This window comes from Oncorhynchus tshawytscha, linkage group LG29 (assembly GCF_018296145.1).
Source record: "Oncorhynchus tshawytscha isolate Ot180627B linkage group LG29, Otsh_v2.0, whole genome shotgun sequence".
NCBI lineage: Eukaryota > Metazoa > Chordata > Actinopteri > Salmoniformes > Salmonidae > Oncorhynchus > Oncorhynchus tshawytscha.
Window position 1 is genome coordinate 27,982,314 of NC_056457.1, and position 27,500 is coordinate 28,009,813.

A 27,500-nucleotide genomic window follows, 5' to 3' on the forward strand; every position below is an offset into this window, starting at 1 on the left:
ATCTGTCTAGCTGGGAGAGAGTGATCTGTCTAGCTGGGAGAGAGTAATCTGTCTAGCTGGGAGAGAGTGATCTGTCTAGCTGGGAGAGAGTGATCTGTCTAGCTGGGAGAGAGTGATCTGTCTAGCTGGGAGAGAGTGATCTGTCTAGCTGGGAGAGAGTGATCTGTCTAGCTGGGAGAGAGTGAGCGGTCTAGCTGGGAGAGAGTAATCTGTCTAGCTGGGAGAGAGTGATCTGTCTAGCTGGGAGAGAGTGAGCTGTCTAGCTGGGAGAGAGTAATCTGTCTAGCTGGGAGAGAGTAATCTGTCTAGCTGGGAGAGAGTAATCTGTCTAGCTGGGAGAGAGTAATCTGTCTAGCTGGGAGAGAGTAATCTGTCTAGCTGGGAGAGAGTAATCTGTCTAGCTGGGAGAGAGTAATCTGTCTAGCTGGGAGAGAGTAATCTGTCTAGCTGGGAGAGAGTGATCTGTCTAGCTGGGAGAGAGTGAGCTGTCTAGCTGGGAGAGAGTGATCTGTCTAGCTGGGAGAGAGTGAGCTGTCTAGCTGGGAGAGAGTAATCTGTCTAGCTGGGAGAGAGTGATCTGTCTAGCTGGGAGAGAGTGATCTGTCTAGCTGGGAGAGAGTAATCTGTCTAGCTGGGAGAGAGTGATCTGTCTAGCTGGGAGAGAGTGATCTGTCTAGCTGGGAGAGAGTGATCTGTCTAGCTGGGAGAGAGTAATCTGTCTAGCTGGGAGAGAGTGATCTGTCTAGCTGGGAGAGAGTGAGCTGTCTAGCTGGGAGAGAGTAATCTGTCTAGCTGGGAGAGAGTGATCTGTCTAGCTGGGAGAGAGTGAGCTGTCTAGCTGGGAGAGAGTGATCTGTCTAGCTGGGAGAGAGTGAGCTGTCTAGCTGGGAGAGAGTGAGCTGTCTAGCTGGGAGAGAGTGATCTGTCTAGCTGGGAGAGAGTGAGCTGTCTAGCTGGGAGAGAGTAATCTGTCTAGCTGGGAGAGAGTGATCTGTCTAGCTGGGAGAGAGTGAGCGGTCTAGCTGGGAGAGAGTAATCTGTCTAGCTGGGAGAGAGTGATCTGTCTAGCTGGGAGAGAGTGATCTGTCTAGCTGGGAGAGAGTGATCTGTCTAGCTGGGAGAGAGTAATCTGTCTAGCTGGGAGAGAGTGAGCTGTCTAGCTGGGAGAGTGAGCTGTCTAACTGGGAGAGAGTAATCTGTCTAGCTGGGAGAGAGTGATCTGTCTAGCTGGGAGAGAGTGAGCGATCTAGCTGGGAGAGAGTGAGCGGTCTAGCTGGGAGAGAGTGAGCGGTCTAGCTGGGAGAGAGTGAGCAGTCAGTTATGTACAACAGCGAACCAATCATTTGGTAAACCGACATTGCAACAAGAACCCTACAAGACATGACTTCCCTCAGCAGAAAAGACAAATAACAACTTGGAGATGCAAACGAGAGTAATGAACAACTAAAGGATATCCAGGAAATCATAGCTTAAACACTCAATGCTCACTAAAACAAACAAACTGCTACAATCTGTTGTTAAAAAAGTAGATTAGCTCGAAACGAATGTACCATCTATTGTTTACGACATGCACATACAACGAACAAGACAACTAAATTTGACTTCTGGAAACAAAGTTGCAAACTTTAGAAGATGAATTGGACAAGGACAAATGGGACCTTTCCAGCTACGTGGTCAAACTGATATCAGAGGAACTTGAAGTGGGTTTATCACCAGAGGATCTGGAACGGTGCCATAGGTTTGGTGTAAAACAGAAGAACCCTAAACACCTTTACATGGGAATCTTCAAGATGTGGAACTATCAGCCCAAAGTCAACATTCTGAAGGCACAGGGGGGGAAAGGAGATCAACATCCAAGTCCAGTCCAATCAATTCAGCCAGGATCTGTCTGATAGGCTGAGAAAAAAACCTCAAGCAATATATTTCAATCAGAAAGTCACTGAATTAAAGAGGTATGAAATCTCAACTCTGCTTCCCGGCAGTGGTGTGGGTATGGAAGTGAAAACAAAGGATGTAATTCACAAGCGCCAAGCTACAAGAAACCTTCCCAGAAACCTTCCAAGTTGAAGGAGGGGAGCCCCCTGCTATGAGAAGAGGTCGATGTAGGAAATAACGATGTACGCACTATTCTATATATAGTGATACCTGAGACCAGCTTACCGTAAATTGAGACAACATCCTTTCCCCCACCCCCAAATTCAGTCTATACTCTACTTTCCCCAAATAACTGTTGTTCAAGTAAGGATAGAAGTAACCAATGCCAATAGACTACATGGACACTGACAATACAATTCAAAGGGGGAAATATTGCATGTATGCCAATAACTGTTCTATGGGTGTGTGTGGGAATGTAGGTGTGTGTGTGTGGGACTGTGGGAATGTAGTGTGTGTGTGTGTGTGTGTGTGTGTGTGTGTGTGTGTGTGTGTGTGTGTGTGTGTGTGTGTGTGTGTGTGTGTGTGTGTATGTATGTGTGTGTGTGTGTTTGTGTATATGAATGGGCGTGTGAGGGAAGAGTGAGGGATGGTGAATATGAAGATGTGTAAGAGGGTGAGAGAGAATGGGCGTGTGGATGCATAGAGCATATGTTGAGCGGGGACAGAGAATGGATGAGTAAGTCGATGGATGGATGTAAGTAAGTGTGTCTGAGAGGTAGGGAGGGTGAGGTAGGGAGGGTTGGGACATGCTTGGCTTGGGTGGAGAAGGGTGGGCAAGGAGAGAAACAGTCACCCGACCTCAATCAAATTGAGATGGTTTGGGATGAGTTGGACCGCACAGTGAAGGAAAAGCAGCCTACAAGTGCTCAGCATATGTGGGAACTCCTTCAAGACTGTTGGAAAAGCATTCCTCATGAAGCTGCTTGAGAGAATGCGAAGAGTGTGCAAAGCTGTCATCAAGGCAAAGGGTGGCTACCTTGAAGAATCTCAAATATAAAATATATTTGATTTGTTTAACACTTGTTTGGTTACTACATGATTCCATATGTGTTATTTCACAGTTTTGATGTCTTCACTATTATTCTCCAATGTAGAAAATAGTAAAAGTAAAGAGAAACCCTTGAATCAGTAGGTGTGTTCAAACTTTGGACTGGTGCTGTATGTATTCATACTATGACTTCCATTTCATGGAATACCCACTGCATTTTATTCTTCAATGATAGACGGAACAGACAAGTTTAACTTGGATTGTATTGTATACACGTAAAGACCAACAGAATCCAACTTATTACATTGACGGGCTTCATGATGGGAAAAAAAAGCATATAGTTCTTGAACACTTAAAGAGATTATCAGCAGATGTGGTTCTCTTGCAAGAGTTGAGAAAATTATAAATTGAATATTTAAAGAGAGCTGGGTTAGAGAGGCCTATGCTCCCACCTACAGTAGTAACAGCAGAGGTGTAGGCATGCTGATAAATAAGAATACACCTATTTTCCTAGTATCCCAGCACACATACCAAGAAGGCCATTTTGTAATGTTGAATAGTACCTTACATGGGACAATGACTTCATTGTATATTCCACCAGGGGCAAACTTGGTGTTTGTAGTCAAATCCAGACTGGAACTATTATCGTGGCAGGAGACCTAAATCCTTGATAAGATTGACAGACGTAGCAATAAAAAAAAGGCATATTTAAGGAACCTCCAGAGAGGTTCAAAATGTTAATTCCTACAAATAATATACCGGACACCAGGAGACTATTTCCAACTATTATTTCCAACAACAAAAGACTACTTCTTTTTTTCTCAAAGCAAGAAAAGCAATTCAAGAATTGACTACGTTTTTATTTCCAAAAATGATCTCAACACTTTACTGGGTTAACAATAAAGCCTTGCGTTCCAATGATTACAGATTTTTTTTTTCGCTCTTGGCGGTAGGTGCACTTGATTGAGCAGCCTCGGGGAAAGCAAAGTTTTCCCATTTTGAACCGTTTCATCTGTCTGGAGGAACCGCCTACCCAGCAGGCCCAGAGAGCAAATCAAGTGCACCTATGGGCCTACCACTGGCCAACCAGTAAGCTCAGATCAAATCAAAGTTTATTTGTCCTCCATTTTTAAAAAGACCCGACGGAGCTCATTGCCTTCTTGAATCATGCAGAGATGGGCATCATGAAGGTCTCATCATTGATTTTGTTGGAAAGGGGAGAAATTGTGCTTTACAATGGTATTGATAATACAGTTGATCTGGAAGTACTACATTTTTTGGGGTGCTAAAATAAAGTAAATTGTACGGACCAGCACAATGTACAAAAGTGAATTAGTTTACGTTACAGGTTAACCTCAAATAAGGCATACTTTTTAATGGCAAATAAACCTGGTAAACATCTCACAGCTTTCACAAAAACTAATACACACGAAACCAGTGATCATTTTAAAAGATAAACTTGATAGGAGTCCACCTATGGTAAATTCAATTGATTGGACATGACTTGGAAAGGCACACACAGGTCCCACAGTTGTCAGAGCAAAATCCAAGCCATGAGGTCAAAGGAATTCTCTGAAGAGCTCAGAGACAGGATTGTGTTGAGGCACAGATCTGGGGAAGGGTACCAAACCATTTCTGCAGCATTCAAGGTCCCCATGCACACAGTGGCCTCCATCATTGTTAAATGTAAGAAGTTTGGAACCACCAAGACTCTTCCTAGAGCTGGCCGCCCGGCCAAACTGAGCAATCTGGGGAGAAGCGCCTTGGTCAGGGGGATGAGTAAGAACCCGATGGTCACTCTGAGAGAGATCCAGAGTTCCTCTGTGGAGATGGGAGAACCTTCCAGATGGACAACCATCTCCGCAGCACCCCACCAATCAGGCATTTATGGTAGAGTGGCCAGACAGAAGGCACATGACAGCCAGCTTGGAGTTTGTCAAATGGCACCTAAAGGACTCTCAGACCACAAGAAACAAGATTCTCAAGTCTGATGAAAGCAAGATTGAACTATTTGGCCTGAATTCCAAGTCTCAAGACGGGAGGAAACCAGGAACTGCTCATCACCTGGCCAATACCATTCCTACCAGCCAGAGCCCGGACTTGAACCCAATCTAACATCTCTGGAGAGACCTGAAAATAGCTGTGCAGCGACACCCCCCATCCAACCTGACAGAGCTTGAGAGGATCTGCAGAAAATAATGGGAGAAACTCCCCAAATACAGGTGTGCCAAGCCTGTAGCATCATACCCAAGAAGACTCGAGGCTCTAATCACTGCCAAAGGTGCTTCAACAAAGGTTTAAATATTTTTCTTTACCTTTATTTAACTTAAGACCAAATTCTTATTTACAATGACGGTCTACACCAGCCAAATCCAGACAATGCTGGGCCAATTGTGCACTGCTCCATGGAATCGAACCAGGGTGTCTATAGTGACGCCTCAAAACTGAGATGCAATGCCTTTGACCTCTGCACCACTTGGAAGACCAAGTATTGAGTACTGAATAAAAGGTCTGTACTGAGAAAAAGTTCTGAGTAAAAAGTCTGAATACTTATATAAACGCGATATTTCAGTTGTTTTTCTAAACAACTTTTTCTACATCATTATGGGGTATTGTGATGTCATTATGGGGTATTGTGATGTCATTATGGTGTATTGTGATGTCATTATGGGGTATTGTGATGTCATTATGGGGTATTGGGATGTCATTATGGGGTATTGTGATGTCATTATGGGGTATTGTGTGTAGATTGATTAGGAAAATTATATATTTATTCCATTTTAGAATAAGGCTGTAACGTAACAAAATGTGGAAAAAGTCAAGGGGTCTAAATACTTTCAGAAGGCACTGTATAACGATAATATTAAATATGAAAGCAAATCCAATCAAATGGAACAATCTTCCCATAAATCTTCCCGGTAGAATAAACCTCTTCAGAATGGCACGGCTCCCAAAGTTGTACATTTATTCTCGGTAATACCAATTACACCACCGAACACATTCATTACAAAAGTATTCTCTTTCATAACAGACTTTATATGGGCAAATAAAACGTATAGTATAAAAAGGAAAGTTGAGAGCTTCAAAGTCCTTGGTGTCCACATCAGCTAACCAAATGGCTACCCGGACTATTTGCATTGACACAAATTACACACCTGCTAAAATCAGTTACCTATTGAACATCCTTCTTTCCGTAAGAAAGGAGGAGTGAATAGAAATGTATTTTGACTTGTTGAAACAAAGTTTAGGGGTACATTTTTGGATTCCTTTCTCTTCAAGTTGAATGAGTGGATTACTCAAATCGATGGGATATAAAGAAGTGATGTGGGGCTCCTTCCTCAAACAATCGCATGGCATGTTTTCGCTGTAATAGCAACTGTAAATCAGACAGTGCAGTTAGATTAACAAGAATGTAAGCTTTTAGCCGATATAAGATACTTATATGTACCTAAATGTTAAAATCCATAATATTTAAAATTATTTATTTGAATTGCGCGCCCTCCAGTTTCACCGGAAGTTGTCCCGCTAGCGGAACACCGATCCTGAAGAAGTTTTAAGTGTAAAACTAACACTGATTCAATAATCCATACCTTTTGGGATTGATATAAGGTCCAAAAGTTATGGGCGGAGTTTGAAAGTTGGCTGTCAGAAGTATTACAATGTAAATGTACTTTTAACACGTCTGTCTGCATATTTCAAGACATGGAATATGAGGGTGTAGTGAGATATTCAATGGGTTGGGCACCTTTCTACTCAATCATCTTGAAAAAAACGTATTCTTAAAAAACGGAATATCAACCATCGTTAACAAAATGGAAAGTTCAAATGCTTTATTATCTAAAGGTGGAAAGTGCTTTATTATCTAAAGGTGGAAAGTGCTTTATTATCTAAAGGTGGAAAGTGCTTTATTATCTAAAGGTGGAAAGTGCTTTATTATCTAAAGGTGGAAAGTGCTTTATTATCTAAAGGTGGAAAGTGCTTTATTATCTAAAGGTGGAAAGTGCTTTATTATCTAAAGGTGGAAAGTGCTTTATTATCTAAAGGTGGAAAGTGCTTTATTATCTAAAGGTGGAAAGTGCTTTATTATCTAAAGGTGGAAAGTGCTTTATTATCTAAAGGTGGAAAGTGCTTTATTATCTAAAGGTGGAAAGTGCTTTATTATCTAAAGGTGGAAAGTGCTTTATTATCTAAAGGTGGAAAGTGCTTTATTATCTAAAGGTGGAAAGTGCTTTATTATCTAAAGGTGGAAAGTGCTTTATTATCTAAAGGTGGAAAGTGCTTTATTATCTAAAGGTGGAAAGTGCTTTATTATCTAAAGGTGGAAAGTGCGGGCGACAGAGAGAAACAAAATGGTGTAGTTTGAGGCTATGTGGCAGAGTGTGATACGGGCGCTGGAGATGGGGGTGTGAGCAGGTGGGTCTGGAGATGGGGGTGTGAGCAGGTGGGTCTGGAGATGGGGGTGTGAGCAGGTGGGTCTGGAGATGGGGGTGTGAGCAGGTGGGTCTGGAGATGGGGGTGTGAGCAGGTGGGTCTGGAGATGGGGGGTGAGCAGGTGGGTCTGGAGATGGGGGGGTGTGAGCAGGTGGGTCTGGAGATGGGGGTGTGAGCAGGTGGGTCTGGAGATGGGGGTGTGAGCAGGTGGGTCTGGAGATGGGGGTGTGAGCAGGTGGGTCTGGAGATGGGGGTGTGAGCAGGTGGGTCTGGAGATGGGGGTGTGAGCAGGTGGGTCTGGAGATGGGGGTGTGAGCAGGTGGGTCTGGAGATGGGGGTGGAGCAGGTGGGTCTGGAGATGGGGGTGTGGGCAGGTGGGTCTGGAGATGGGGGTGTGAGCAGGTGGGTCTGGAGATGGGGGTGTGAGCAAGTGGGTCTGGAGATGGGGGTGTGAGCAGGTGGGTCTGGAGATGGGGGTGTGAGCAGGTGGGTCTGGAGATGGGGGTGTGAGCAAGTGGGTCTGGAGATGGGGGTGTGAGCAGGTGGGTCTGGAGATGGGGGTGTGAGCAGGTGGGTCTGGAGATGGGGGTGAGCAGGTGGGTCTGGAGATGGGGGTGTGAGCAGGTGGGTCTGGAGATGGGGGTGTGAGCAGGTGGGTCTGGAGATGGGGGTGTGAGCAGTGGGTCTGGAGATGGGGGTGTGAGCAGGTGGGTCTGGAGATGGGGGTGTGAGCAGGTGGGTCTGGAGATGGGGGTGTGAGCAGGTGGGTCTGGAGATGGGGGTGTGAGCAAGTGGGTCTGGAGATGGGGGTGTGAGCAGGTGGGTCTGGAGATGGGGGTGTGAGCAGGTGGGTCTGGAGATGGGGGTGTGAGCAGGTGGGTCTGGAGATGGGGGTGTGAGCAGGTGGGTCTGGAGATGGGGGTGTGAGCAGGTGGGTCTGGAGATGGGGGTGGAGCAGGTGGGTCTGGAGATGGGGGTGTGAGCAGGTGGGTCTGGAGATGGGGGTGTGAGCAGGTGGGTCTGGAGATGGGGGTGTGAGCAGGTGGGTCTGGAGATGGGGGTGTGAGCAAGTGGGTCTGGAGATGGGGGTGTGAGCAGGTGGGTCTGGAGATGGGGGTGAGCAGGTGGGTCTGGAGATGGGGGTGTGAGCAGGTGGGTCTGGAGATGGGGGTGTGAGCAAGTGGGTCTGGAGATGGGGGTGTGAGCAAGTGGGTCTGGAGATGGGGTGTGAGCAGGTGGGTCTGGAGATGGGGGTGTGAGCAGGTGGGTCTGGAGATGGGGGTGTGAGCAGGTGGGTCTGGAGATGGGGGTGTGAGCAGGTGGGTCTGAAGATGGGGGTGTGAGCAGGTGGGTCTGGAGATGGGGGTGTGAGCAGGTGGGTCTGGAGATGGGGGGTGGGTCTGAAGATGGGGGTGTGAGCAGGTGGGTCTGAAGATGGGGGTGTGAGCAGGTGGGTCTGAAGATGGGGGTGTGAGCAGGTGGGTCTGAAGATGGGGGTGTGAGCAGGTGGGTCTGAAGATGGGGGTGTGAGCAGGTGGGTCTGGAGATGGGGGTGTGAGCAGGTGGGTCTGGAGATGGGGGTGTGAGCAGGTGGGTCTGAAGATGGGGGTGTGAGCAGGTGGGTCTGGAGATGGGGGTGTGAGCAGGTGGGTCTGGAGATGGGGGTGTGAGCAGGTGGGTCTGGAGATGGGGGTGTGAGCAGGTGGGTCCGGGCAGGAGTGATGTTGTGGATGTTTGTGTTCGTCTGTATGCTGTCATTTGTATGTGTATTTTTTGTAAAACACCGGATGCACATTGTTATACTGAATAAACAGGTCATGAATAGAAGTGTGATGCCTAAAGTAATCATTGCTTGTATAGGTCAAAGCATGGCTAATGTCACGTTCTGACCTTAGTTCCTTTTTTTATGTCTCTATTTTGGTTTGGTCAGGGCGTGAGTTGGGGTGGGCATTCTATGTTTTTGTTCTATGTTTTGTATTTCTGTGTTTGGCCTGGTATGGTTCCCAATCAGAGGCAGCTGTCAATCGTTGTCTCTGATTGAGAACCACCTTGGTCTTCTCCTTCTCCCGACAACAGACGTTACAGCTAAACTGAACATATAACTAGAATTGTATTTTTTATTCTATGCCAATCATGTCCTGCTGGGGGATGGACAATTCCTAACCACAGCAGATTAATGAGGGACTATTGGGTGGAATGAAAACCTGAGCCTGTATCAACGTCTACACAGAGCAATATCACTCACCGTTACATTAAACTAACATTCTGCCCAGAACAGACTGCAGTGAACTCCATAGTTATACATCAACACACAAACCCTACGCAATGATCTTCCTGACCATGGTTTGGTGTCATAGAAACTGTGACCTTCTGGTTGCCAAGGCTGTTTAGAAAAACCTGCTCGGTCTCCCATAGCGACAGGGGTTCTATTCTGGTAGAGTCAGTGCTAGGCTCTGTCAGTACGCTCCACTGAGCTCATAGATTCACAGTCATGAAATACTGTTTTCACCATGTAACTAACTTCCTGTTTCTAGTCACTGGGGAAAAAGCTTGAGGAGTTAGGCCCCAAACCACAGTCATCCTCGGATCATCCTGCAATGCGCGTGTGTGTAGTTTCCTTACTTGTCTCCTTTGCTACGTGCGATGCCGATGAGCTTCTCTATCCCACCGGCGTCTCTCAGTGCTTTGGCGTTCTCCATGTTCTTAGTGATGACCTCATGCAGAGCGCAGCAGATAGCTGTTACCGTATCGTCTGACATGGTCTTACTGGGTGCTAGTGGACCCGCGGAACCGCAGTTAGTCCCACCGCTGCCCCCAGTACTGCTATTGCTGCTGCCCGGTAACCGGTGGACAAGGTCACGCATGGCGTATTTACCTGTGAGGGGAGGGGAACAAAAGAGATTTGGCTTGGGTTAGAATTCTGAATGTGTGTGTGATGTGTTTTTTTTATTTAAAGACAATCCTCATTGATTCAAAAAACATCAATCTCCTTGTTCCCCTCCTCATCTCCTGTCTTTGATGGAAATACAGCCCCATTCACCAGTATCATCCTCTAACAATCAAACCTTACAAAGCAGTACCACACTTCCTCACTGATTGTTTCAGAAATTTTCTGGCACTGCATTCAAGGGCAAAAATCTTTCTAAATCCTCAAGTCTCTCTGTCCTCAGTCTCTCTCAGCATGGTCTGTCTGTCCTCAGTCTCTCTCAGCATGGTCTGTCTGTCCTCAGTCTCTCTCAGTGTGGTCTGTCTGTCCTCAGTCTCTCTCAGCGTGGTCTGTCTGTCCTCAGTCTCTCTCAGCGTGGCCTGTCTGTCCTCAGTCTCTCTCAGCGTGGCCTGTCTGTCCTCAGTCTCTCTCAGCATGGTCTGTCTGTCCTCAGTCTCTCTCAGTGTGGCCTGTCTGTCCTCAGTCAGTCTCCTCAGTCTCAGCGTGGCCTCTCTGTCCTGTCTCTCAGTCCTGTCTGTCCTCAGTCTCTCTCAGCATGGCTGTCTGTCCTCTCTCTCTCAGTGTGGCCTGTCTGTCCTCAGTCTCTCTCAGCGTGGCCTGTCTGTCCTCAGTCTCTCTCAGCGTGGCCTCTCTGTCCTCAGTCTCTCTCAGCGTGGCCTGTCTGTCCTCAGTCTCTCTCAGCGTGGTCTGTCTGTTCTCAGTCTCTCTCAGCGTGGCCTCTCTGTCCTCAGTCTCTCTCAGCGTGGCCTCTCTGTCCTCAGTCTCTCTCAGCGTGGTCTGTCTGTCCTCAGTCTCTCTCAGCATGGCCTCTCTGTCCTCAGTCTCTCTCAGCGTTGTCTGTCTGTCCTCAGTCTTTCTTAGCATGGCCTCTCTGTCCTCAGTCTCTCTCAGCGTTGTCTGTCTGTCCTCAGTCTCTCTCAGCGTGGCCTGTCTGTCCTCAGTCGCTCTCAGCGTTATCTGTCTGTCCTCAGTCTCTCTCAGCATGGCCTGTCTGTCCTCAGTCTCTCTCAGCATTGTCTGTTTGTCCTCAGTCTCTCTCAGCGTGGCCTGTCTGTCCTCAGTCTCTCTCAGCATGGTCTGTCTGTCGTCAGTCTCTCTCAGCGTGGCCTCTCTGTCCTCACTCTCTCTCAGCGTTGCCTGTCTGTCCTCAGTCTCTCTCAGCATGGCCTCTCTGTCCTCACTCTCTCTCAGCATTGTCTGTCTGTCCTCAGTCTCTCTCAGCGTGTCCTGTCTGTCCTCAGTCTCTCTCAGCATGGTCTGTCTGTCCTCAGTCTCTCTCAGCGTGGCCTCCCTGTCCTCACTCTCTCTCAGCGTTGTCTGTCTGTCCTCAGTCTCTTTCAGCGTGGTCTGGTCGTCCTCAGTCTCTCTCAGCATGGTCTGTCTGTCCTCAGTCTCTCTCAGCGTGGCCTGTCTGTCCTCAGTCTCTCTCAGTCCCCTCTGTCCTCAGTCTCTCTCAGCGTTGTCTGTCTGTCCTCAGTCTCTTTCAGCGTGGTCTGGTCGTCCTCAGTCTCTCTCAGCATGGTTTGTCTGTCCCCAGTCTGTCTGTCCTCAGTCTCTCTCAGCGTGGTCTGTCTGTCCTCAGTCTCTCTCAGCATGGTCTGTCTGTCCCCAGTCTCTCTCAGCGTGGCCTCTCTGTCCTCACTCTCTCTCAGCGTTGTCTGTCTGTCCTCAGTCTCTCTCAGCATGGCCTGTCTGTCCTCAGTCTCTCTCAGCTTTGTTTGTCTGTCCTCAGTCTCTCTCAGCGTTGTCTGTCTGTCCTCAGTCTCTCTCAGCGTTGTCTGTCTGTCCTCAGTCTTTCTCAGCGTGGTCTGTCTGTCCTCAGTCTCTCTCAGCTTTGTCGGTCTGTCCTCAGTCTCTCTCAGAGTGGCCTGTCTGTCCTGTCTATCTCAGCGTGGCCTGTCTGTCCTGTCTATCTCAGCGTGGCCTGTCTGTCCTGTCTCAGTGTCTGTCTGTCCTGTCTTTCTCAGCGTGGCCTGTCTGTCCTCAGTCGGTCTGTCCTCAGTCTCTCTCAGCGTGGTCTGTCTGTCCTCAGTCTGTCTCAGCGTGGCCTGTCTGTCCTCAGTCTCTCTCAGCGTGTCCTGTCTGTCCTCAGTCTCTCTCAGCGTTGTCTGTCTGTCCTCAGTCTTTCTCAGTGTGGCCTGTCTGTCCTCAGTCTCTCTCAGCGTGGCCTGTCTGTCCTCAGTCTCTCTCAGCGTTGTCTGTCTGTCCTCAGTCTTTCTCAGTGTGGCCTGTCTGTCCTCAGTCTCTCTCAGCGTGGCCTGTCTGTCCTCAGACTCTCTCAGCGTGGCCTGTCTGTCCTGTCTTTCTCAGCATGGCCTGTCCGTCCTCAGATGGTCTGTCCTCAGTCTGTCTCAGCATGGCCTGTCTGTCCTGTCTTTCTCAGCGTGGCCTGTCTGTCCCCAGTCTCTCTCAGCGTGGCCTGTCTGTTCCCAGTCTCTCTCAGCGTGGTCTGTCTGTCCTCAGTCTGTCTGTGGACCAGCTCTGTGCTGAAGTCAATACACTCTGACTCATCTGGTATTTGGAAGAAAAGATTGACGTGGACGAGAGGAAATTAAGGGAAGAATCTGACATTAACAGAAAAGAGAGTAGTCAGAATGAGAGGAAAACCTGAGTAAAAGCCGGATAGAGGGAAGGATGGAAGGAGGGAACAATAAGTCTTCCCTACACATTAGCCTACACCCTCTTTGGGAGTCTTTCATGCTCAATTGGCAACACGTTATCATTTCACAAAATGTCAACATTGACACACATCTAGGAGGCAGACATCTTTGACTGATGATGACTCTGAATGATTAACATGACACACTGGTGAAGAGCTGCTCTTTCTATTTAAATGTCATTGGTCCATGTGAGTCGATGGTTACCTACACAGGAAAATGGAAGTCAATAGGTTCATTGAAGAAGGAGCAATTAAGACAGCTGTCAATGTCTCACTGGTGGACTAGAACCCAGATAATATACCTTATCTCTCAGCAGGACAGGACTAGAACCCAGATAATATACCTTATCTCTCAGCAGGACAGGACTAGAACCCAGATAATATACCTTATCTCTCAGCAGGACAGGACTAGAACCCAGATAATATACCGTATCTCTCAGCAGGACAGGACTAGAACCCAGATAATATACCTTATCTCTCAGCAGGACAGGACTAGAACCCAGAGAATGTACCTTATCTCTCAGCAGGACAGGACTAGAACCCAGATAATATACCGTATCTCTCAGCAGGACAGGACTAGAACCCAGAGAATGTACCTTATCTCTCAGCAGGACAGGACTAGAACCCAGATAATATACATTATCTCTCAGCAGGACAGGACTAGAACCCAGATAATGTACATTATCTCTCAGCAGGACAGGACTAGAACCCAGATAATGTACCTTATCTCTCAGCAGGACAGGACTAGAACCCAGATAATATACATTATCTCTCAGCAGGACAGGACTAGAACCCAGAGAATGTACCTTATCTCTCAGCAGGACAGGACTAGAACCCAGAGAATGTACCTTATCTCTCAGCAGGACAGGACTAGAACCCAGAGAATATACCTTATCTCTCAACAGGACAGGACCAGAACCCAGAGAATGTACCTTATCTCTCAGCAGGACAGGACTAGAACCCAGATAATGTACCTTATCTCTCAGCAGGACAGGACCAGAACCCAGATAATATACATTATCTCTCAGCAGGACAGGACTAGAACCCAGAGAATATACCTTATCTCTCAACAGGACAGGACCAGAACCCAGAGAATGTACCTTATCTCTCAGCAGGACAGGACTAGAACCCAGATAATATACCTTATCTCTCAGCAGGACAGGACTAGAACCCAGAGAATGTACCTCATCTCTCAGCAGGACAGGACTAGAACCCAGATAATATACCTTATCTCTCAGCAGGACAGGACTAGAATCCAGATAATATACCTTATCTCTCAGCAGGACAGGACTAGAACCCAGATAATATACCTTATTTCTCAGCAGGACAGGACTAGAACCCAAAGATTATACCTTATCTCTCAGCAGGACAGGACTAGAACCCAGATAATATACATTATATCTCAGGAGGACAGGACTAGAACCCAGATAATATACCTTATCTCTCAACAGGACAGGACTAGAACCCAGATAATATACCTTATCTCTCAGCAGTACAGGACTAGAACTCAGATAATATACCTTATCTCTCTGCAGGACAGGACTAGAACCCAGATAATATACCTTATCTCTCTGCAGGACAGGACTAGAACCCAGATAATATACCTTATCTCTCAGCAGTACAGGACTAGAACCCAGAGAATACACCTTATCTCTCAGCAGGACAGGACTAGAACCCAGATAATATACATTATCTCTCAGCAGGACAGGACTAGAACCCAGATAATATACCGTATCTCTCAGCAGGACAGGACTAGAACCCAGATAATATACCTTATCTCTCTGCAGGACAGGACTAGAACCCAGATAATATACCTTATCTCTCTGAAGGACAGGACTAGAACCCAGATAATATACCTTATCTCTCAGCAGTACAGGACTAGAACCCAGAGAATACACCTTATCTCTCAGCAGGACAGAACTAGAACAAGAGAACAAGAGAACAAGAGGGACACGAGGAGCAGGAGGGACAGGAGGGACAGGAGGGACAGAGGGACAGGAGAACAGGAGGGACAGGAGGGACAGGAGGGACAGGAGGGACAGGAGGGACAGGAGGGACAGGAGGGACAAGAGAACAGGAGGGACAGGAGGGACAGGAGGGACAGGAGGGACACGAGGAGCAGGAGGGACAGGAGGGACAGGAGGGACAGGAGAACAGGAGGGACAGAGGGACAGGAGAACAGGAGGGACAGGAGGGACAGGAGGGACAGGAGAACAGGAGGGACAGAGGGACAGGAGGGACAGGAGGGACAGGAGAACAGGAGGGACAGAGGGACAGGAGAACAGGAGGGACAGGAGGGACAGGAGAACAGGAGGGACAGGAGGGACACGAGGAGCAGGAGGGACAGGAGGGACAGGAGGGACAGGAGGGACATGGGGACAGGAGGGACAAGAGAACAGGAGGGACAAGAGAACAGGAGGGACAGGAGGGACAGGAGGGACACGAGGAGCAGGAGGGACAGGAGGGACAGGAGGGACAGGAGAACAGGAGGGACAGAGGGACAGGAGAACAGGAGAACAGGAGGGACAGGAGAACAGGAGAACAGGAGGGACAGAGGGACAGGAGAACAGGAGGGACAGGAGGGACAGGAGGGACAGGAGAACAGGAGAACAGGAGGGACAGAGGGACAGGAGAACAGGAGGGACAGGAGGGACAGGAGGGACAGGAGAACAGGAGGGACAGAGGGACAGGAGGGACAGGAGGGACAGGAGAACAGGAGGGACAGAGGGACAGGAGAACAGGAGGGACAGGAGGGACAGGAGAACAGGAGGGACAGGAGGGACAGGAGGGACAGGAGGGACAGGAGGGACAGGAGAACAGGAGGGACAGGAGGGACAGGAGAACAGGAGGGACAGGAGGGACAGGAGGGACAGGAGAACAGGAGGGACAGGAGGGACAGGAGAACAGGAGGGACAGGAGGGACAGGAGAACAGGAGGGACAGGAGGGACAGGAGAACAGGAGGGACAGAGGGACAGGAGAACAGGAGGGACAGGAGGGACAGGAGAACAGGAGGGACAGAGGGACAGGAGAACAGGAGGGACAGGAGGGACAGAGGGACAGGAGAACAGGAGGGACAGGAGGGACAGGAGGGACAGGAGGGACAGGAGAACAGGAGGGACAGGAGAACAGGAGGGACAGGAGGGACAGGAGGGACAGAGGGACAGGAGAACAGGAGGGACAGGAGAACAGGAGGGACAGGAGGGACAGAGGGACAGGAGAACAGGAGGGACAGGAGGGACAGAGGGACAGGAGAACAGGAGGGACAGGAGGGACAGGAGGGACAGGAGGGACAGGAGAACAGGAGGGACAGGAGAACAGGAGGGACAGGAGGGACAGGAGGGACAGGAGGGACAGGAGGGACAGGAGGGACAGGAGAACAGGAGGGACAGGAGGGACAGGAGAACAGGAGGGACAGGAGAACAGGAGGGACAGGAGGGACAGAGGGACAGGAGGGACAGGAGGGACAGGAGGGACAGGAGAACAGGAGGGACAGGAGGGACAGGAGGGACAGGAGAACAGGAGGGACAGGAGGGACAGGAGGGACAGAGGGACAGGAGAACAGGAGGGACAGGAGGGACACGAGGAGCAGGAGGAACAGGAGGGACAGAGGGACAGGAGAACAGGAGGGACACGAGGAGCAGGAGGAACAGGAGGGACAGGAGGGACAGGAGAACAGGAGGGACAGGAGGGACAGGAGGGACAGGAGAACAGGAGGGACAGGAGGGACAGGAGAACAGGAGGGACAGGAGGGACAGGAGGGACAGGAGAACAGGAGGGACAGGAGGGACAGGAGGGACAGGAGAACAGGAGGGACAGAGGGACAGGAGAACAGGAGGGACAGAGGGACAGGAGGGACAGGAGAACAGGAGGGACAGGAGGGACAGGAGAACAGGAGGGACAGAGGGACAGGAGGGACAGGAGAACAGGAGGGACAGAGGGACAGGAGAACAGGAGGGACAGAGGGACAGGAGGGACAGGAGAACAGGAGGGACAGAGGGACAGGAGAACAGGAGGGACAGAGGGACAGGAGGGACAGGAGAACAGGAGGGACAGAGGGACAGGAGGGACAGGAGAACAGGAGGGACAGAGGGACAGGAGGGACAGGAGAACAGGAGGGACAGAGGGACAGGAGAACAGGAGGGACAGAGGGACAGGAGGGACAGGAGAACAGGAGGGACAGAGGGACAGGAGGGACAGGAGAACAGGAGGGACAGGAGGGACAGGAGAACAGGAGGGACAGAGGGACAGGAGAACAGGAGGGACAGAGGGACAGGAGGGACAGGAGGGACAGGAGGGACAGGAGAACAGGAGGGACAGGAGAACAGGAGGGACAGGAGGGACAGGAGGGACAGAGCGACAGAGGGACAGGAGGGACAGGAGGGACAGGAGGGACAGGAGGGACAGGAGGGACAGGGGGACAGGAGGGACAAGAGAACAGGAGGGACAAGAGAACAGGAGGGACAGGAGGGACAGGAGGGACAGGAGGGACAGGAGGGACAGGAGGGACAAGAGAACAGGAGGGACAGGAGGGACAGGAGGGACAGGAGGGACACGAGGAGCAGGAGGGACAGGAGGGACAGGAGGGACAGGAGAACAGGAGGGACAGAGGGACAGGAGAACAGGAGGGACAGGAGGGACAGGAGGGACAGGAGAACAGGAGGGACAGAGGGACAGGAGGGACAGGAGAACAGGAGGGACAGAGGGACAGGAGAACAGGAGGGACAGGAGGGACAGGAGAACAGGAGGGACAGAGGGACAGGAGGGACAGGAGGGACAGGAGAACAGGAGGGACAGAGGGACAGGAGAACAGGAGGGACAGGAGGGACAGAGGGACAGGAGAACAGGAGGGACAGGAGGGACAGAGGGACAGGAGAACAGGAGGGACAGGAGGGACAGGAGGGACAGGAGGGACAGGAGGGACAGGAGAACAGGAGGGACAGGAGGTGCAGGAGGGACAGGAGAACAGGAGGGACAGGAGGGACAGAGGGACAGGAGGGACAGGAGAACAGGAGGAACAGGAGGGACAGAGGGACAGGAGAACAGGAGGGACACGAGGAGCAGGAGGAACAGGAGGGACAGAGGGACAGGAGAACAGGAGGGACAGGAGGGACAGGAGGGACAGGAGAACAGGAGGGACAGGAGGGACAGGAGGGACAGGAGGGACAGGAGAGACAGAGGGACAGGAGGGACAGGAGGGACAGGAGAACAGGAGGGACAGGAGGAACAGGAGGGACAGGAGGGACAGGAGGGACAGAGGGACAGGAGGGACAGGAGGGACAGGAGAACAGGAGGGACAGAGGGACAGGAGGGACAGGAGAACAGGAGGGACAGAGGGACAGGAGGGACAGGAGAACAGGAGGGACAGAGGGACAGGAGGGACAGGAGAGCAGGAGGGACAGAGGGACAGAGGGACAGGAGGGACAGGAGAACAGGAGGGACAGAGGGACAGGAGAACAGGAGGGACAGAGGGACAGGAGGGACAGGAGAACAGGAGGGACAGAGGGACAGGAGGGACAGGAGAACAGGAGGGACAGGAGGGACAGGAGAACAGGAGGGACAGGAGGGACAGAGGGACAGGAGGGACAGGAGAACAGGAGGGACAGAGGGACAGGAGGGACAGGAGAACAGGAGGGACAGGAGAACAGGAGGGACAGGAGGGACAGGAGGGACAGGAGGGACAGGAGAACAGGAGGGACAGGAGAACAGGAGGGACAGGAGGGACAGGAGGGACAGGAGAACAGGAGGGACAGAGGGACAGGAGGGACAGGAGGGACAGGAGGGACAGAAGAACAGGAGGGACAGAGGGACAGGAGGGACAGGAGGGACAGGAGGGACAGGAGAACAGGAGGGACAGAGGGACAGGAGGGACAGGAGGGACAGGAGGGACAGGAGGGACAGGAGAACAGGAGGGACAGGAGGGACAGGAGGGACAGGAGGGACAGGAGAACAGGAGGGACAGGAGGGACAGGAGAACAGGAGGGACAGGAGGGACAGGAGGGACAGGAGGGACAGGAGAACAGAGGGACAGGAGGGACAGGAGAACAGGAGGGACAGGAGGGACAGGAGAACAGGAGGGACAGGAGAACAGGAGGGACAGGAGGGACAGGAGGGACAGGAGGGACAGGAGAACAGGAGGGACAGGAGGGACAGGAGAACAGGAGGGACAGGAGGGACAGGGGGACAGGAGGGACAGGAGAACAGGAGGGACAGAGGGACAGGAGGGACAGAGGGACAGGAGGGACAGGAGGGACAGGAGGGACAGGAGAACAGGAGGGACAGGAGGGACAGGAGGGACAGGAGGGACAGGAGGGACAGTGGGACAGAGGGACAGGAGAACAGGAGGGACAGAGGGACAGGAGAACAGGAGGGACACGAGGGACAGGAGAACAGGAGGGGCAGGAGGGACAGGAGGGACAGGAGGGACAGGAGGGGCAGGAGGGACAGTGGGACAGAGGGACAGGAGGGACAGGAGGGATAGGAGGGACAGGAGAACAGAGGGACAGGAGGGACAGGAGAACAGGAGGGACAGGAGGGACAGGAGAACAGGAGGGACAGGAGGGACAGGGGGACAGGAGGGACAGGAGAACAGGAGGGACAGAGGGACAGGAGGGACAGGAGGGACAGGAGAACAGGAGAACAGGAGGGACAGGAGGGACAGGAGGGACAGGGGACAGGAGGGACAGGAGGGACAGGAGAACAGGAGGGACAGGAGGGACAGGAGGGACAGGAGGGACAGGAGGGACAGGAGAACAGGAGGGACAGGAGGGACAGGAGAACAGGAGGGACAGGAGGGACAGGGAGGACAGGAGGGACAGGAGAACAGGAGGGACAGAGGGACAGGAGGGACAGAGGGACAGGAGGGACAGGAGGGACAGGAGGGACAGGAGAACAGGAGGGACAGGAGGGACAGGAGGGACAGGAGGGACAGGAGGGACAGTGGGACAGAGGGACAGGAGAACAGGAGGGACAGAGGGACAGGAGAACAGGAGGGACACGAGGGACAGGAGAACAGGAGGGGCAGGAGGGACAGGAGGGACAGGAGGGACAGGAGGGGCAGGAGGGACAGTGGGACAGAGGGACAGGAGGGACAGGAGGGATAGTGGGACAGGAGGTCGGGAGGGACTTTGGGACAGGATGGACAGTGGGACAGTGGGATGAGAGAGAGAGATACATGTATTACACTGACAGTAAAACGAGCTCCTGTTGGACATTGCAATACAAAACAATAAGTATCCCTGTGTGTGTGTGTGTGTGTGTGTGTGTGTGTGTGTGTGTGTGTGTGTGTGTGTGTGTGTGTGTGTGTGTGTGTGTGTGTGTGTGTGTGTGTGTGTGTGTGTTCGTATGAATCCAGGGGTGGCTTTAGATAATCAGGACATGTAACAGTATGATGAAATGAATGCAATCAGAAATGACTTAATTCAACTGCTGCTGCTTCACTCTGCAGACCAAGATTACATCTAACAGCCAGTGTTGAAACCACACCTGGTAATCGCATGCACACACACACACACACACACACACACACACACACACACACACACACACACACACACACACACACACACACACACACACACACACACACACAGACACACAGACACACAGACACACACACACACACACACACACACACACACACACACACACACACACACACACACACACACACACACACACACACACACACACACACACACACACACACACACACACACACACACACACACACACACACACACACACACACACACACACACACACACACACACACACACACACACACACACACACACACACACACACACACACACACACACACACACACACACCACAGTGGTTAGACTCCTTCTCTAGTCTCTGATTACATCCTGTCTCCTGACTCCAACAGAAGAAAATACTTAATCAAGTCAATAATGAGTGATTTGATTTAAAGTATGGCAATTATACTCAACAATTAGTGTGTGTGTGTATATGTGTATGTGCTTGTATGTGTGTCTCTGTTTGTATGCGTGTGTGTCTCTCTCTCTCCGTGTGTGTGTGTGTGTGTGTGTGTGTGTGTGTGTGTGTGCTTTGATTGTTTAGTGACAGAGAATAGAGAGTGTTATTGAAAGGAAATTGACTATAATTGCCCCAGTGGAATGTCTAGGCACAACACATAAACAGTTTCTCTGTTAAGACCTGCACGTTCACCTGAGCAACCATGTATGATCATCAATGATAACTTGAACAAAGGAAGGGAGGGAGGAAGGAGAGAGAGGGAGAGGGGGTGAGGAGGAGAGGGGGAAAAGGGGAGAGGGGAGAGGGGGTGAGGGGGTGAGGAGGAGAGGGGGAAAAGGGGAGAGGGGAGAAGGGGGAGAGGGGGTGAGGGGGAGAGGGGGAAAAGGGGAGAGGGGGAAAAGGGGAGAGGGGAGAGGGGGAGAGAGGGAGAGCAGGAGAGGGGGAGAGGGGGAAAAGGGGAGATGGGGAAAAGGGGAGAGGGGGAGAGGGGGAGAGGGGGAAAAGGGGAGAGGGGGAGAGCAGGAGAGGGGAGAGGGGGAGAGGGGGAAAAGGGGAGAGGGGGAGAGGGGGAAAAGGGGAGAGGGGGAGAGGGGGAGAGGGGGAAAAGGGGAGAGGGGGAGAGGGGGAGAGAGGGAGAGAAGGAGAGGGGAGAGGGGGAAAAGGGGAGAGGGGGAGAGGGGTGAGGGGGAAAAGGGGAGAGGGGGAGAGGGGTGAGGGGGAAAAGGGGAGAGGGGGAGAGGGGGAAAAGGGGAGAAAAGGGGAGAGGGGGAGAGCAGGAGAGGGGGAGAGAGGGAGAGAGGGAGAGGGGGAAAAGGGAGAGGGGGAAAAGGGGAGAGGGGGAGAGGGGGAGAGGGGGAAAAGGGGAGAGGGGGAGAGGGGGAGAGAGGGAGAGAGGGAGAGGGGGAAAAGGGGAGAGGGGGAGAGAGGGAGAGGGGGAGAGAGGGAGAGAGGGGAGAGGGGGAAAAGGGGAGAGAGGGAGAGGGGGCAAAGGGGAGAGAGGGAGAGGGGGAAAAGGGGAGAGCAGGAGAGGGGGAAAAGGGGAGAGGGGGAGAGGGGGAAAAGGGGAGAGGGGGAGAGGGGGAAAAGGGGAAAAGGGGAGAGAGGGAAAAGGGGAGAGGGGGAGAGGGGGAGAGAGGGAGAGAGGGAGAGGGGGAAAAGGGGAGAGGGGGAAAAGGGAGAGGGGGAGAGGGGGAGAGGGGGAAAGGGGGAGAGGGGGAGAGGGGGAGAGAGGGAGAGAGGGAGAGAGGGAGAGAGGGAGAGGGGGAAAAGGGGAGAGGGGGAGAGAGGGAGAGGGGGAGAGAGGGAGAGAGGGGGAGAGGGGGAAAAGGGGAGAGAGGGAGAGGGGGAAAAGGGGAGAGAGGGAGAGGGGGAGAGAGGGAGAGAGGGAGAGGGGGAAAAGGGGAGAGCAGGAGAGGGGGAAAAGGGGAGAGAGGGAGAGGGGGAGAGGGGGAGAGGGGGAAAGGGGAGAGGGGGAGAGGGGGAAAAGGGGAAAAGGGGAGAGGGGGAGTGGGGGAGAGGGGGAAAAGGGGAGAGAGGGAGAGGGGGAGAGGGGGAAAAGGGGAGAGGGGTAGAGCAGAGAGGGGAAAGACTACAAGAATGAAGAAAGGTCTAAGGCTCATGCCTCTCAGTGCCAGAAGCATTACTATAGTTCATGGTTCAAATCCAGGCTGTATCACATCCAGCCGTCATTGGGCGGCGCACAATTGGCCCAGCGTCGTCCGGGCTTGTCTGGGGTAGGCCACTGTAAATAAGAATTTGTTCTTAACTGACTTACCTAGTTAAATAAATAAAACATATAACTACTAATAAAGTGCTGTATGCCTTATCAGCCACAGGGGGCAACAGATCACAAGCAATCAGGTAACTCAACTCAACATAGGACCCAGCAATAGGGAACCTAATGATATTTAAGTATAGACTCATACAGTTCAGAATGGACCTATTATGAATGATGTCAGTGCCTCATGTATGCAAATGTCACTCTGTGAAAGATGCCCATTGGCCAGCTAAATACACCAGCAGAAATCACCCAACCGTCCAGCAATGAGGGAAATTCTCCTTCTTTAGGAGACACGGACATTGAAAAAACAGAAAAGCCTTCAGACAAAGATGAAGAAAAAAAAAAGCTGTTTCAAAAAAAAAAAAAAAAGGTTAGAAAATGAAGGTAAATTGGAAAGGGCCACGTTGCTACTCTACCTATTAGAGATAGTCGTTTCAGTGAATGCAGCATTTCACACCTGTAACATCCTGCTCTCTGAGGCTTTTATGTGGCTGGGTGACAGAAGAGAGAAGCACACTCACAAACACATGTACACACGCACGCGCACACATTAAAGACACAGGGGGTTGCATGGAGGACACATCCACTAGATCACACATTAAAGACACAGGGGGTTGTATAGAGGACAGATCCACTAGATCACACATTAAAGACACAGGGGGTTGTATAGAGGACAGATCCACTAGATCACACATTAAAGACACAGGGGTTGCATGGAGGACACATCCACTAGATCACACATTAAAGACACAGGGGTTGCATGGAGGACACATCCACTAGATCACACATTAAAGACACAGGGGGTTGCATGGAGGACAGATCCACTAGATCACACATTAAAGACACAGGGGTTGCATGGAGGACAGATCCACTAGATCACACATTAAAGACAGGGGTTGCATGGAGGACAGATCCACTAGATCACACATTAAAGACACAGGGGGTTGTATGGAGGACAGATCCACTAGATCACACATTAAAGACACAGGGGGTTGCATGGAGGACACATCCACTAGATCACACATTAAAGACACAGGGGGTTGCATGGAGGACAGATCCACTAGATCACACATTAAAGACAGGGGGTTGCATAGAGGACAGATCCACTAGATCACACATTAAAGACAGGGGTTGTATAGAGGACAGATCCACTAGATCACACATTAAAGACAGGGGTTGTATAGAGGACAGATCCACTAGATCACACATTAAAGACAGGGGTTGTATAGAGGACAGATCCACTAGATCACACATTAAAGACAGGGGTTGTATAGAGGACAGATCCACTAGATCACACATTAAAGACACAGGGGTTGTATAGAGGACAGATCCACTAGATCACACATTAAAGACAGGGGGTTGCATAGAGGACAGATCCACTAGATCACACATTAAAGACAGGGGGTTGTATAGAGGACAGATCCACTAGATCACACATTAAAGACAGGGGGTTGTATAGAGGACAGATCCACTAGATCACACATTAAAGACAGGGGGTTGTATGGAGGACACATCCACTAGATCACACATTAAAGACACAGGGGGTTGCATGGAGGACACATCCACTAGATCACACATTAAAGACAGGGGTTGTATAGAGGACAGATCCACTAGATCACACATTAAAGACAGGGGTTGTATAGAGGACAGATCCACTAGATCACACATTAAAGACAGGGGTTGTATAGAGGACAGATCCACTAGATCACACATTAAAGACAGGGGGTTGTATAGAGGACAGATCCACTAGATCACACATTAAAGACAGGGGGTTGTATAGAGGACAGATCCACTAGATCACACATTAAAGACAGGGGGTTGTATAGAGGACAGATCCACTAGATCACACATTAAAGACACAGGGGGTTGTATAGAGGACAGATCCACTAGATCACACATTAAAGACAGGGGGTTGTATAGAGGACAGATCCACTAGATCACACATTAAAGACACAGGGGGTTGTATAGAGGACAGATCCACTAGATCACACATTAAAGACAGGGGTTGTATAGAGGACAGATCCACTAGATCACACATTAAAGACAGGGGGTTGTATAGAGGACAGATCCACTAGATCACACATTAAAGACAGGGGGTTGTATAGAGGACAGATCCACTAGATCACACATTAAAGACAGGGGGTTGTATAGAGGACAGATCCACTAGATCACACATTAAAGACAGGGGGTTGTATAGAGGACAGATCCACTAGATCACACATTAAAGACAGGGGGTTGTATAGAGGACAGATCCACTAGATCACACATTAAAGACAGGGGTTGCATAGAGGACAGATCCACTAGATCACACATTAAAGACAGGGGTTGCATAGAGGACAGATCCACTAGATCACACATTAAAGACAGGGGTTGTATAGAGGACAGATCCACTAGATCACACATTAAAGACAGGGGTTGTATAGAGGACAGATCCACTAGATCACACATTAAAGACAGGGGGTTGTATAGAGGACAGATCCACTAGATCACACATTAAAGACAGGGGGTTGTATAGAGGACAGATCCACTAGATCACACATTAAAGACAGGGGGTTGTATAGAGGACAGATCCACTAGATCAAAAGATGTGTTTGAAATAATAGTGAATAAAAATGTGTGATTTAAAAAGGACATTTCTGAGAAGAGACATCTTTTTCCTTTTTTCTGGAATACCTGTCTGGAAAAGTGACGTTGTTGTTAGTGGTCATAGAATGGGGGTCAGCTGCTCAGAATATTCCAGATGACTTCACCAGTACTAACGCCTACCTCTGTCAGAATATACCTGAATAAATGTTAAAAGCTCTAAGTAAACATGGTTGACCAATCTCGTTAATGTGAACCGTCTCTGGCACCTCCTTAAGTACACCTTACAATGATCCTTTATATAGTCACCGTCTCATCCTGTACACAAGACTGTTAACAGCCCTTCGAGCTGATGGAGGAGAGGAAGCAGGCAGGACTGCCAGAAAGGAAATGTAGCGGGTAAATTGAATGTGACGTACACTTACACACATGACTAATTCCATAGAGAGAAGAACAGGAGTAAACAAACGAGTGTATGGTGAAAGCTACCAGATGATTACACTCTTTACCCCAGAGCTACTTTCTCTTTGGCACACCTTGGTGTTTTGTTCATGCAAAAATGTGTATAAGTGTGTGATGGCGTGTGTGTGTGTGTGTTGTGAGTCAGACTGTGCCCTGCGGACGCTGATTCCTCTGCGCTCTCAGTGTGTGTGTGCGTGTGTGCGTGTGTGCGTGTGCCTTGCGGACTCTGACTCTGTAGACTCAGGTTCCTGTAATTAATGGCCGCCTACAGCACCCTCCCTGCGTTTCCGCAGCAACCCTCCTGATCACTGATGTCATCATCCGGAAACACAAAGAGCGGATCCAAGGAGGACTACATTAACTAATACCCGTGCATACATAGGAACCCAGAGAGAGAGAGAGAGAGAGAGAGAGAGAGAGAGAGAGAGAGAGAGAGAGAGAGAGAGAGAGAGAGAGAGAGAGAGAGAGAGAGAGAGAGAGAGAGAGAGAGAGAGAGAGAGAGAGAGAGAGAACGAGAGAGAGAGAGATAGAGAAAACGAGAGAGAGAGAGAGAGAGAGAGAGAGAGAGAGAGAGAGAGAGAGAGAGAGAGAGAGAGAAGAGAGAGAGAGAGAGAGAGAGAGAGATATATAGAGATAGAGAGAGAGAGAGATATATAGAGAGAGAGAGAGAGAGAGAGAGAGAGAGAGAGAGAGAGAGAGAGAGAACGAGAGAGAGAGAGAGAGAAGAGAGAGAGAGAGAGAGAGAGAGATATAGAGAGAGAGAGAGAGAGAACGAGAGAGAGAGAGAGAGAGAACGAGAGAGAGAGAACGAGAGAGAGAGAGAGAGAGAGAGAGAGAGAGAGAGAGAGAGAGAGAGAGAGAGAGAGAGAGAGAGAGAGAGAGAGAGGGCCTCGGCTGGCTACCTGAGCTAATATAATGTAGTTGGTCTGAAACCAGACATGAGAAGATGGGACTGGAGCCAGAGTGAGGGAGAGTAGAGAAGGAAGGAGAGGTAGAACGGGAGGGATGGAGGGAGACAAGGAGATGACTGAGGGTGAGAGAGCAGGAAGAGAGACGGCCCTTTTACACAGAACATGTTGGTATTTTACCACTATACATCACTCTGCTAGAGCTAGATGGCATGCACCGTATCCCCCTCTGTCTCTTGGGCAAACACATGCTCATCTCACGCGTCAAATTATTATAATTCAATTGTAGCAGGCGACGACGCTGACAGGTATTGTAACGCCAAAACGTGATTCATTCACCACACAACCAGTCAGGTGAATAGGACAGGTCTTGACAATGAAGAGGAGAACCAAAAACTGTCTTAGACACAATCAGCTTGATAGATGGTTAGAATGGCTTCTATACAGTACATAGGTATTCTATACAGTACATAGATATTCTATACAGTACATAGGTATTATATACAGTACATAGATATTCTATACAGTACATAGGTATTATATACAGTACATAGATATTCTATACAGTACATAGATATTATATACACAGTACATAGGTATTCTATACAGTACATAGGTATTCTATACAATACATAGGTATTCTATACAGTACATAGGTATTATATACAGTACATAGGTATTATATACAGTACATAGATATTTTTAAATTACCTTTATTTAACTAGGCAAGTCAGTTAAGAACAAATTCTTATTTTCAATGACAGCCTAGGAACAGTGGGTTAACTGCCTTGTTCAGGGGCAGAACAAC

General features: G+C 50.2%; 1 protein-coding gene across 1 annotated transcript in view; it reads right to left on the bottom strand.

Moving 5' to 3' along the window:
• LOC112257278 (catenin delta-2-like) overlaps nucleotides 1–27,500 on the bottom strand; it is a 115,424-nt gene that overhangs the window by 39,153 nt on the left and 48,771 nt on the right. Inside the window, exon 6 of the mRNA XM_042308456.1 lies at nucleotides 9,977–10,229. Coding sequence (XP_042164390.1) covers nucleotides 9,977–10,229 — 253 coding nt within the window. The remainder of the gene's footprint in view (nucleotides 1–9,976; nucleotides 10,230–27,500) is intronic.